General features: G+C 43.1%; 1 protein-coding gene across 2 annotated transcripts; it reads left to right on the forward strand.

Moving 5' to 3' along the window:
• The first annotated feature begins 207 nt into the window (after nucleotides 1–207).
• Nucleotides 208–12,324, forward strand: MFN2 (mitofusin 2). Of its 2 annotated transcripts, none has more exons than XM_069034964.1 (19): nucleotides 208–301; nucleotides 760–914; nucleotides 1,434–1,612; nucleotides 2,311–2,446; nucleotides 2,786–2,948; nucleotides 3,465–3,589; nucleotides 3,898–4,006; nucleotides 4,099–4,206; nucleotides 4,602–4,755; nucleotides 4,996–5,063; nucleotides 5,218–5,339; nucleotides 5,669–5,795; nucleotides 5,967–6,071; nucleotides 6,466–6,568; nucleotides 7,219–7,439; nucleotides 7,578–7,727; nucleotides 7,970–8,166; nucleotides 8,529–8,663; nucleotides 9,303–12,324. In XM_069034964.1, exons 3-19 carry the CDS (start codon nucleotides 1,438–1,440, stop codon nucleotides 9,370–9,372), a joined length of 2,268 nt encoding a protein of 755 aa, XP_068891065.1. In that variant the 5' UTR covers nucleotides 208–301; nucleotides 760–914; nucleotides 1,434–1,437; the 3' UTR covers nucleotides 9,373–12,324. The 2 variants fall into 2 exon arrangements, with proteins under 2 accessions (XP_068891065.1, XP_068891066.1); XM_069034965.1 differs by lacking the exon at nucleotides 208–301 and adding an exon at nucleotides 331–428.
• Nucleotides 12,325–12,361: the final 37 nt, after the last annotated feature.

The raw sequence follows: 12,361 nt of genomic DNA on the forward strand, positions 1-12,361 counted from the left end.
CAGCAGTAAGTGGGGTTTTTTTTCCCTTATTTTGTTGTGTGTTTCCTCGGGCCGGTTCGGTGGTGGGCGTTAAGGAGCTGTACGGTTTGAGCGCGGGAACTCGCACTGAACCCTTTCCCGTGACACGGTCCGTGGGTTCGAGGAGAGCCCCGCTCACCGCCATCTCCCGCCATGAGGCCCCGCACCTACAGCTCCCAGCGTGCCCCGCGCGCGGCGCGCGGCGATGACGCACGCCACCTGGCGACTCCCAGGCGACGACGCCCCTGGGTGACATGGCGGCCGTGCCGGAGCGGCGGTGAAGGTGAGCCCCGGGCGGGGCCGGGCCGGGCCGAGCTGAGGGGATCTGGCAGCTGCTTCAGGCCGGCCAATCTCTCTGAGAGTCGCCTCCAGAGCAGCAGGGATAGGGACAGGGACAAGGGCAGGGACGGGTGAGTGTCCGACCCTCTGGGGCAGGGTGCTGAGGGGGCGCGAGGCGGGCATGAGGAGGACACTTCCCGCTCTTTTCGCCCGCCCCTGAGGGCTGAGGGGGAGGCGGCGGCGTCCGTCCCGAACGTCAAGCCAACACATCCTCCGGGCGCCGGTATGGTGGGGAACCAGAGCATCCCTGGAGCACACTGGGATAGCGGGGAAACAGAGCCTGGGGCATTCTCCGGGCACCGGGATGGCGGGGGAGCAGAGCCCTGGATGGAGCTCGGTAGCCTGTGGCCCTGGTTGGAGCTCGGTAGCCTGTGGCCCTCATCCGTGGTCACTCTGCCACAGGGGCGGAGACCGGCTGGTCTCGGCATCGCTGAAGGAGCTGCGGCACGGAGTGCGGCCGGGGCGAGGGAGAAGGCGGGGAAAACTGCTGCTATTTGTCTTCGAGAGGGCCTCGAGCTGGCCATGCCTGACTTGTGAAAACGTAACTCATCCTGAAAGTAAGTGGAGGATGGGGAGGAGTGATCACTGCGAGTGATCACTGTTTATTCGAAGGGAGAAGGAAAGAGTTTTGAGGTTTTTCCGATACATGAGTTGTATAAAGCAGAGCAATTTCTTTGTGGAAGAAAGAGGATAGTTTTTAGAATGCATATTTTTCTAGTTCTTGTAAATATGCTCGGTTGGATCACAGAACCACAGAATGGTTTGGGTTGGAAGGGACCTTAAAGATTATCCAGTTCCACCCCCTGCCATGGGCAGGGACACCTTCTACCAGACCGGGTGGATCAGGTCCAGTCCAACCTGGCCTTGGACACTTCCAGGGATGGGGCAGCCACAGCTTCTCTGTGAAACCTATTCCAGGGCCTCCCCAGCCTCACAGGGAAGAATTTCTTCCCAATATCCCATCTAACCCTGCTCTCTCTAAGTCGAAAGCCATTCCCCCTTGTGTTGTCACTACACTCCCTTGGATAGCTGTTGACGCTTGGTGACACTGGTCTTTACTGGATGTTTCCCTGTAGCGCAATGTCCCTGTTGTTTACTCGTTCCAACTCAATAGTTGCAGTGAAGAAGGATAAAAGACACATGGCTGAGGTAAATGCTTCTCCACTTAAACATTTTGTCACTGCAAAGAAGAAAATCAATGGTATCTTTGAACAGTTGGCTGCGTACATCAACGAGAGCTCCTTGTTCCTGGAAGGTAAGCTGAGTTTTTGAGCTATGAGTGTGTAACAGTGCTCTGCCCATTTACGATTTCCCCAAAAACACACACCAAACCCCCTCAGTGAGTGAAACGGCACTGCTAAATCTGTGTTTATTTATACGTGCGTGTCTATTTATGCATTCATGTTTGTAAGAAAAACTGAATTTTTTTTTTTTAATTTGGGTGGCGTTCAGGCTCATATTTTGAAGATGAGAAGCTCATGCATGTTAAGAAGCTGAGCTAGTTAGGGAGCTATGCTTGGTTTTTATGTTTGGGAGATTTTTAATTAATTACACAGCCCCAATAGCTTTTATTTTGCCTATAATCCTTTCATTCTTGCCTGAACACATCATTGCTACTGACGTGTAACATACACCAGTTATGGCTGGCTTTAACAGCTTAAGGCACAGACAGATTTTATCTCTAGGGGTGCTGAACTATTTGCAGTGTTGGCTGTTCTGTTCAAGGCAGTCCCAAGAATGGGAATGGTTATTAGATACACAAAAGAGTCCAGTTGATAAATGCTGTTGTAGAATTGCTTCAGGGTGTCATTGCCTTTGTCAGGATCACCCACGTGAGCTGTGGGACACAGATAAATGTCCAGTCCTGTATGTTGCAACCACGGAGAGGGGTTTCACCCAGGACTGGCCCAGATGGCTTCTGGCATTCAGAGACATGATCTATTTTGATTTTAGAAACACACAAGAATGTAGAGCTTGATCCTGTCACCACAGAAGAGCAGGTACTGGAAGTCAAAGGCTACCTCTCAAAAGTCAGTGGTATTAGTGAAGTGTTGGCAAGACGGCATATGAAAGTTGCTTTTTTTGGGAGGTGAGTCACGTGCTTGTGTTGCCTATGCTCCCCACTCAGTAAAGCATTTGAGTATTGTAGCCAGTAAAAAATATTTATAGAAACACTAGTGCTTTAGCTTTTGCTTGTAATGTGCATGTCCCTGATATAGGTGCTCTTGTAAATTGGAAACAAATATTGCATCATGTAATTCTTCAATTTGAAGAATTCTTAAAAATAGGGCTTTTTGCAGGCTGCCTCTGGCACCTAATTGTTAATGGCTCTGATACAGCTTGGCTTTAGAGAACTTGCTTTTGTAATATCAAAATGAGAACACCTGGGTCTTGGAAGCCTGAAACACCATCCTTAATCTGACTGCAGGACAAGCAATGGGAAGAGCACTGTGATAAATGCCATGCTGTGGGACAAAGTTCTTCCTTCAGGAATTGGACACACCACTAATTGCTTCTTGCGTGTAGAAGGGACAGATGGACATGAGGCTTTCCTGCTGACTGAAGGCTCAGAGGAAAAGAAGAGTGTTAAGGTACAATTTCCTTAAGCATAAGATTAAGGATAAGAGCTCTTCAGAAATGTCAGAAAAGGGAAGAAACAAGAAAATTAAATTTCACAGTTAAGGATTTTAATCATTAAAGGAGTGGAGATGAAGAATGAGTCTTTGTTAGATGTAGGAAGTAAGGAATGAAGCAAGTTGCAGGATGGGGACTTGTTCATTTTATGAAAGAGATGATATGTTGTACTTATTAGCGATAGCAGGGTGCAGTGACTCAGGAAGTTCTGAGCTTTGTATGACTGACAGAATCATAGACTTCCTGATAATTCCTCAATAGCCTTTCCTGACAAGAAAAATCTCTCATAAACTCTCACCAGCAGTTGCCTTTTTACTAGGACACTCAAGAAGGTTTTATGTGGAAAACCTTCCATAGAGGAAATAGTTTGGACTTTGGCTTTATCTTGAATTGTCTCTGGACAACCTTGAAGGGAGGATAATTGTGTTAGTGGTTCTTGGCATACAGGAAATGTTATTTCCATCTTTTCATAGACAGTAAACCAGCTGGCTCATGCCCTTCATCAGGATGAAGATCTGAATGCTGGCAGCCTAGTCAGTGTAATGTGGCCCAATTCCAAATGTTCTCTCTTAAAGGATGACCTGGTGCTGATGGACAGGTGAGAAATAGCTTTCTTTCCTTTCCTGCTTATCACAGACTAATTACGGAAATGTTTTCAAATATATATTTAACAAACCTCAAGGAAATTGACCCTTTTCTAATCTAAGACAGTGACCAAAGTCCCTTACTGTAATTAACAGTGTGATTTTCTTGGTCATTACTTCCTTTTAGCCTATACTCTGTCACCTCAGGGCAGTGTAGCTCAGACATGGGAACTTAATGCCCTGAAAAGCTCTTAATAACTTTTTTAATTCTGTTTTTGCTGTATTCACAGCACAGTAATATCTCATTTCTCTTTATTGCTAGCCCTGGAATTGATGTAACCACAGAGCTGGACAGCTGGATTGACAAATTCTGTCTCGATGCTGATGTATTTGTCCTGGTGGCAAATTCTGAATCAACATTGATGCAAACTGTATGTGCAAGTCCATTTGTTCAATAAATTCGGCTAAATGTTAAAAATATTTGACATATTAATGTAAAGGGGATTTGTTTCATTTTCCTTAGGAGAAGCAGTTCTTTCACAAGGTGAATGAACGTCTATCTCGACCCAATATATTTATTTTAAATAACCGTTGGGATGCCTCTGCCTCTGAACCAGAATACATGGAAGAGGTTTGTGATGCGTTTAAACGACTTCTCTTTGTGTGGATATTATGGAGTCTGTTTTGACTCTGGTCCTTGGGGATACAATCAGTGCTATGTGTGATTGTTTTACAGGTTGGATTTTTATCACCTTAGGGTGGAGACTAGACTAGAGGGAGCATAGACTAGTGATGAGGATACAACTCTTGAAATTTCTGAGCAGGAAATCAAGAGTCTCACAGGGGCCCTTTGAAGTTAGATCGCTTTAGATAACCTCTGGAAAATTCCATAAAATAGGACATCTTTTTTTAATGCTTTTTTGGTAGCTTAGACCAGCAGAGGGCATCTGGGTGCCTGGTCTAACCTTTAAAAGATGGAAAAAGTGGATTTAACTGCATGTGTGGTTTATCCTGGTTATCCCTCAGGTGCGCCGGCAGCACATGGAGCGGTGTACCAGTTTCCTGGTGGATGAGCTCGGTGTGGTGGATCGAGCCCAGGCAGGGGATCGAATTTTCTTTGTGTCTGCAAAAGAAGTGCTGAATGCCAGGATTCAGAGGGCTCAAGGAATGCCAGAAGGAGGTGAGGAAAGCTAGCAGAAACTTTCCATTTACTTATAGAGAAGAAAATAGAGAATATCTTGTTTCAAAAAATGTATAAAATTAGGGTAGGCCAAATTATTAATAAGGCAATCACAACAGAAGGGGTGATTTAGCAGCACTTTTGCACTGGCTTCAGTGTAAACCAGAAGCATTCCTGATGTCCAGCATCTGATTGCTTTCTCAAAATTTAAATGGTTGTTTTGTGTGTTCCTTCTCTCAGGTGGAGCATTGGCAGATGGATTTCAAGTAAGAATGCTTGAGTTTCAAAGCTTCGAGAGAAGGTTTGAGGTGAGCATTATGTGTGCTGACCTTCTGGTTAGGTTTTACTCCTGAAAGACTGGCACTTGCGGGGACCCATTTTGGAAATAGAACATACAGGAAGGAGAGGTTGTGTTAGTATGCTCCTGCCTGCTGCTAATCTTGGGCTGCCTTTTGTATACAGGAATGTATCTCACAGTCAGCAGTAAAAACAAAATTTGAGCAGCATACAGTGAGAGCTAAGCAGATTGCGGAAGATGTTCGTCTCATCATGGACTCTGTGCATGTTGCTGCCCAGGAACAGCGGTGAGAGCTGATGTGTGGTGCTTGCATAACTGAAGTTTGTATTCTGGGAGAGCTGTAAGGGAACACGAGCATTTGAAATGCAAAGCAGAATACAATGTGTTTGGGAGCAGAAAGGACACGTACTTGTGGTCTTGCTTCTAGTGAATTATGGTAGTATTGGGAAAAGGACCTTTTTTTTGTCCTGTGCCATGATTGTGTAATGTGTTGCAGATATTGACATGTTTTGTTACTGGGCAGGAAAATCTGTCTTATTTCTGAAATTCAAATATATTTATATATCAAAAATGCATTTATCTGGCATATTGATGGACAGGGGTTTTTTTCACCAGAGTTTACTGTCTGGAAATGCGAGAGGAACGACAGGATCGTCTAGGTTTTATTGACAAACAACTGGAGCTCCTTACTCAGGACTACAAGCGGAAAATCAAACAAATCACAGAAGAGGTGGAGAGGCAGGTAAGGAGGAGTGTCTGCAGAAAAGAGGATTGTCTGAAACAGCTACCAGCATGGTGAGGAAAATGCACAGTGCTGACAAAGCTTTCAAGTACTAGAAATGTGGGAATTACAGATGGGAAGAGGAGAAATGCTTTCAGAAGCTCTATTTTCTCTCCTGTGCTGTTTCTCTAGGTGTCAAATGCAATGGCAGAAGAAATCAGACGGCTCTCAGTGTTGGTAGATGAATACCAAGCAGACTTCCATCCATCTCAAGTAGTTCTTAAAGTGTACAAGAGTGTAAGTGATGTTTGCTTAAGCAATTTAAGAGACCTGTTTTAGCTCTGAGTAATGCCAGCTCATTGAGATGTTTAACAATCTTCCAACTAGGATATGAGCTAAAGCTTTAATTTTTTAAATAATCTCAGTAATAAATTGATACACATTATATATCACATTATATAGATTGAACAGAACTCCTGAACTAAAGAGTCCATGTGAGGTTTTTTTGATTTGCCTTTTCATCCCCTTAACTGAAAAATGGGTGGAAGTATGAAATTAATGTTATAACACTGGGCAGACAGATTATGTGCTCCTGTTCTGTGAGGGTCTCTTTAACTAGCAAGCTCCAGCACCTTCAGCCTGCATCTTAGCCATACTTATTTAATCTTAATAACTTTTCTTTGTTTGTCAGGAGCTGCATAAACACATCGAGGAGGGCCTGGGCCGTAACATGTCAGATCGTTGCTCCAGTGCAATCACAACTTCCCTGCAGACAATGCAGCAAGAAATGATAGGTCAGTTCCACAGGCAATATTGCCCTTCTTCTTCCCTTGAATTGCAATGCAAAATAACTAGGTAGATGTTCTGGATTTCTCATTAATCCAATGGCTGATGTGCAGCTGGCACCATCTTAGTTTCCATCTTGATGAGTCATGCTGTTGTGCAGAGGACTGGTTCTGAGTCTGATTTCCTAAGGAATATGTACAGTTGCAGCGTAATCCTCATGATAGAGAGGAACTGTGGCTTTGGAAATTTGAGAGATTCTCACACCAAATCCTGATGAAATACAGATAACTAGTAACTAGGTGCCTGTCTAAATATTGGATTTAACGGGACTATGGTGCCTAAAGACTTGTAGAACTGGGTTTCAAATTTTGTTTTCCAAGGTCTTGCTAATCTGTAAACTTCACCAGCTATCTATGAGGATTTTGGAGGGTCCTTGGAAAGATTTCCTTCTGAGTTGATCTGAAGAACCAAGAATTGAATTGTAATTGATGATGTATCTCTTACTTTGCAATATGCTTTGCTTACGAAATTTAATATACTAAGGAAACTAACTGTGGAGGATGAAACTAGACATAAGCACCCTGATTATGGAATACAAGACCAGTTAATTCTTGTGAACTCAACACATGTTTTTTGCATGGTTTTGTTTTCTGTGTAGATGGTTTAAAACCCCTCCTCCCAGTCTCTGTGCGGGGCCAGATAGACATGTTAATTCCCCGGCAGTGCTTCATGCTCAGCTATGATCTGAACTGTGACAAGCTTTGTGCCGACTTCCAGGAGGACATAGAATTCCATTTCTCTCTTGGATGGACAATGCTGGTGAACAGATTTTTGGGACCAAAGAATGGTCGTCGGGCCTTGATGGGCTATAATGACCAGGTAGAATACCTCATTGAGTAGTTGGGATAGATATTCATTATTTCAGTGGCTGCTGAAGTTCCTTTGGTGGGAAGAGCAGTAGTTCGCCTCCTCTTATTCTCTCCTTTGGTTTTGTTTTGTTCCTGCTTTTCTAATTAGGTTCAGCGCCCTTTAACACCAGCAAATCCCAGTCTGCCTCCTTTGCCTCAGGGCTCTATGACCCAGGAAGAACTCATGGTGTCCATGGTGACTGGACTGGCCTCTTTAACATCCCGAACTTCCATGGGGATCATCGTGGTTGGTGGTGTGGTATGTCTGCATTCTAGGCAGCATTTTTATAACTTAAGTTGGAGCACTGACGTAAAAAGCAGTTGCACTGCTGAAATCTGTAGATATATGCTATTCACTGATAGTGACCTATTTTCTCCTTTGATCTTCTATTTGAGTATAAACAGCGAGCTGATTTTGCAATGCTCTGTGCACCGTTGTTGGGAGTGAGCATCAGTCCGCGATTATGATTGTATAATTTGTTTTTCCTTGTGCTTCTTTAGGTCTGGAAGGCTGTGGGTTGGAGACTGATTGCTCTCTCTTTTGGCCTTTATGGGCTGCTCTATGTGTACGAGCGCCTCACCTGGACCACCAAAGCGAAGGAGAGAGCTTTCAAGCGGCAGTTTGTGGAGTACGCTGGGGAGAAGCTGCAGCTCATCGTCAGCTACACAGGCTCGAACTGCAGCCACCAAGTCCAGCAGTGAGTTCCGTATATTCAGCTAACACCTTATGGAAATTCTGTTGTTTCAGGTTTTTTTTGATGCTATTCCTTGTTAAAAAAGATAACTTCATGCTGAATTCCAGATTTTAAAAAAATGTAATGACACGTGTTTTAAAATAATATTGCTCTTATTTTGAATATGTAGTGTTTGGGTGCTGTTATGCGTTAATCTTAATGTACTTCCATGTCTCAAAACAAAATGCGCTGACATATTCTTGGGCAGAAGTGGGAAGATGAATGTCTGAGTCACAATACCATCATCCCCTATACATCAAAGGGATTTATTCCTTGAATGTGCTGCTTGATCTTACTTTCCATCACATTGAACTCTTGTTTCATAGAGAGCTTGCTGGAACATTTGCTCATTTGTGTCAGCAAGTGGATGTCACACGGGAGAATCTTGAGCAAGAAATTTCTGCCATGAATAAAAAAATTGAAGTTTTGGATTCACTGCAGAGCAAAGCAAAACTGCTCAGGTGAGATTTGATTATTCCATACAATTGTTTTTCATGTGATTGCCCCAGGATGTTCATATGAGCTGTAGCTTAAGAGTTCATCCTATCTTTGTCATAGCACTTGATGTGCAGATGTCAGCACTTTTCCCTACCAAGTCATGTTCTCTTTCACTAGGTGCTTCCCCATGGACTGCTCAGAGTCATTTAAAGCTTCTGTCTCACAAAGCACCTTTTTCTTCCTGTTTTTTATTTGTTTGGCATAAACAGTTCCTTTGCATTTATCAAAACATAACAGTCTTCCACTCCTACAAACTCCTTCAGGCCCTTATAAAATTATGCAAAAAGTCTTGCTTTCACCTTTGTACCGAGTTGTCTGCTGCTTTCTTTACCCTGCAAAGGCTGTTGGGAAGACTTTTTCAAACATTCCTTACCTACACAGTAAGACCAATGTGAAGTTGTGTCCAAGATCTCTGTTTGAACCTCAAAGCTTAGGGACTGACAGCAGGCAAGCATTCTTGATCTGCAAGGAATGGCAGTAGCCTTTTGGAATGAACCTCTGGCACTCCATGCCTTGCCATGTACTCTGTTTAGTCACGCTTCTTCCTGACTGGCTTGAGAAGAGCTGTTTCATTCACCTAACAAAACTTCCTGTCCTTGCAGGAACAAAGCAGGTTGGCTTGACAGCGAGCTCAACATGTTCACACATCAGTACCTGCAGCAAAGCAGATAGTGTGGGAAGAAGAGAAAAACAACAGTTTCCCTTCAGTGCTCTCTTAATTACTGCAGAGAATATGGTGGGTGATGGAATTCCCTAAAGGGAATGAGCAAGAGCCTATTGCTGTGTTTCCAGTTGCTGTGTGAACAGTAGGATTCTGCTTCCCTGTTCTGTGTCCCACCTCTAAACACTAGTTGTTAATAACTCTTCTTTTTCCTTGTGAGACCAGGCTACTTCGGGAGGAGTGTGTGCTTTATACATTTACGGGAGGCTTTTACTGCACTTCATTTTGCTTTAAACAAATTTAAAGCAATCAAGCAAATGTTTATTAGGTTAAAAGTTATTCTGACACATCTTTATGGAGTCATTTGTTTTACTTCATAAAGACAGAACTTTTGACTTCCAAGCCCCAGGTTGGTTTATGTGTGACAAGCAGCTGTTTGACTAAATACAGATCCTATGCACGCAGACGTGATGGTGGTTTCACAAAGCATTTATAGCCCACACAGGCCTGTCTCCTAGGTTAATATTCTGTTATTCTAGAACATAACAGGGAATCACAATGTCCCTTCATAAAAAGGTTTATTGCTCTCAGTATGCTTAAACCTGTGAACAAAACCCAGTTCTCTTCCGGAGCAAGAGGGATTAAGATTTTGCTTTGGTGAGCTTAGTGAGTTTGAAGTTAGTTTCTTTCTCTTAAGAGCTGTTTAATAACACAGTCTGGCCCATTTCCTGTCATGGACAAATAGTGTGCAAAGACAGAACTAGTTCCTGTGAAAGAGATAGTGCTGATAATTTGGCAGCTTGTTGAGGAAGGAAACTAGGAAAGAGAAGCCAGTTGACACAACGTAACATACTGCATTATGAGCTTAGTTGATGAATGTGGGTTTTCTTTGGAAAAGCACAGCTGTGTTCCTGGAAGCAGGCCTGTGGAATTCCATTACCACTGTTTGGCCACAAAAACAGCATGTGGATTACACGCTGTAAGAGATTTTGCTTCATGTAGAGTTCCCACAGGATGTTATGGTCTGGGCAGCAATAGGATTTCATATGTTTCTCTTCTGTTAAAAGTATCAGAACATGCTGGCAAGTACAGCTCCTCAGGGGTGGGGGCAGTTGTGGCGCTTGTAGTTCATGCCAGGGCAAGAATGGGTTAAAGCAACTTAGTTTTTTTGAAGACATTCTTTATTTGCAAATACATGAAATTAATTGTTGAGTTTTGCCCTGACGCAGTTTTGAATTTGGAATATACTTGGGAATTGTAAGGACTTGAGTCTCTTCCTGTTGGAATTGATAGAGAAGAAATTCTCACTGATTTTAGGAGCAGGAGGATTAAGTTCCTCTATTGCAAGCTTCTTTTCCTCTTTGTGAGTCAGTATTTTGCCTTGTGTTGGTTATAATCTTTCTGTTGCCGTCAAAATGTCTGAGGAATCCAGAATCAGATCCTGTAGTTCTGAGATTAGTGACAACCTAAATCTCTTCAGCATCACACACACAGCATATGGGCTGTCTTCGAGCAGGTCCCTGCTGAATTCAGAACTACTGAGCAGTGGGGTGCTTTCTTATTGACAAAGAGACTTTTCCCTTGAAAATGGCTTTATGATTTTTCATTCATGCTCAGGTGTGAATATATGTGCCTGTGACAAGTCCCATGTTTTTCATATCATGGGAGTTCCAGAAAGAAACTGCCTGATACTTGAGGGAGTAAAAACAGTGAAATGTCAGTAAGTACTTCTTAGGTAAGGCTGTTGTGAGATTTGCAGAAAGACTTGAAGTATCTTGATTGTGTAGGAGCTGGCGGTGAGGCTCTTACGTCTTCAGAATGCAGAAAGGAGACAAACCTTTCCCTTCCAGTAGACAGCTTTGACTCCAACTCAAACTGAAAAGCTGTTTTCATCAGAAGTTTTGACCTTGATTGGGTTCCTCAGGCAGCCACCAGGATGTGAATATAGACTTGATCAAATCTGAAAATGAGCAAGAAAGAAATTTGATTCCTTGCTTCTGGAAGTGTGTACTCTGGGCTTGTAGTGAAGTATATTGGAGTAAGTGGAATCATCTACTCTTACTCTGCTGCAGGTCTTAGTTAAATAAATTTGAATCTTTAGTCTCTCAAGCTGTCACATACACAGTTATAATACGCTATGTTCTGTTCTACTGAGTTAAAATATTAAGCACATCCCAAATACACGAGGATATTGTCAATTTCAGGTCGAGGCAGAGGATGATGTACTACTGCTCAGCAGCTCATGACTACTTGAAATGCTGACCTTGCTTTTGAAGAGGTAGTGTTAGCATCTCTTCAGTGCACCTTGAAGGGGAAATCTGATAAATGAGCTGATCTTTAAGCCAGTGTCTTATCTGTGAAGGGAAAAGAGATTGATGGGTTCTTAGAACCCAGTGTCTTGCTGCTGTGTGTGTGTCTGACGCTGCTCAGGTCCTGGTGCTGTCGGCATTCTCACTGCAGAGCTGAAACCTAACCTACAGAACAGGGGAAAGAACCACTTGAACTTTTTCAGAAGCAAAGCTGCTAAGATGCATGGGTAAGGATGTGTAACCCTTGTCCCTGGAAGCCCAACTGATCGAGAATCAAACTTTTAACAGACAGGCTTACAAGCTGGATTCCTCTGAAACAAATTATAGCTGTACTTCTTTAACTGAGAGTGGTGGAGCACTATCACGAGGAGTTTGTTCTCTTCTGATTTTCATAAAGAATGCTGTACTAATCCTTAAAACAGGTAATTCCAATACCAGTCTTCCCCAAACTCCCATTAAAGAAGGTCAGCTAAATGCACTTTTATCTTATAGCTGCTACTTACTTTTCCTGTTGCATTATGTTGATGGAACTCTTCGAAATACTCTTACCAGTGAGTTTTCTCTCTGCTGTATTTAAGGTGATAAATTTGCATGAGTTAGTCCTGTAACAGTGCTGTAAACAATGGAAACAAAAATAAAAATTAATTGGAAAAATGCTTCTCCTGATGTGTCCTGCATGTTGTGATACAAT

This window comes from Aphelocoma coerulescens, chromosome 21 (genome assembly GCF_041296385.1).
Source record: "Aphelocoma coerulescens isolate FSJ_1873_10779 chromosome 21, UR_Acoe_1.0, whole genome shotgun sequence".
Classification (NCBI taxonomy): domain Eukaryota; kingdom Metazoa; phylum Chordata; class Aves; order Passeriformes; family Corvidae; genus Aphelocoma; species Aphelocoma coerulescens.

Excerpts from the sequence above, each read along its gene's own strand:
- MFN2 (XM_069034964.1), top strand. The coding sequence starts at position 1,438 with ATGTCCCTGTTGTTTACTCGTTCCAACTCAATAGTTGCAGTGAAGAAG. Across the intron at positions 3,590-3,897 it reads GACCTGGTGCTGATGGACAG|CCCTGGAATTGATGTAACCA; the intron begins GTGAGAAATAGC and ends CTTTATTGCTAG. Across the intron at positions 8,167-8,528 it reads TGCAGCCACCAAGTCCAGCA|AGAGCTTGCTGGAACATTTG; the intron begins GTGAGTTCCGTA and ends CTTGTTTCATAG.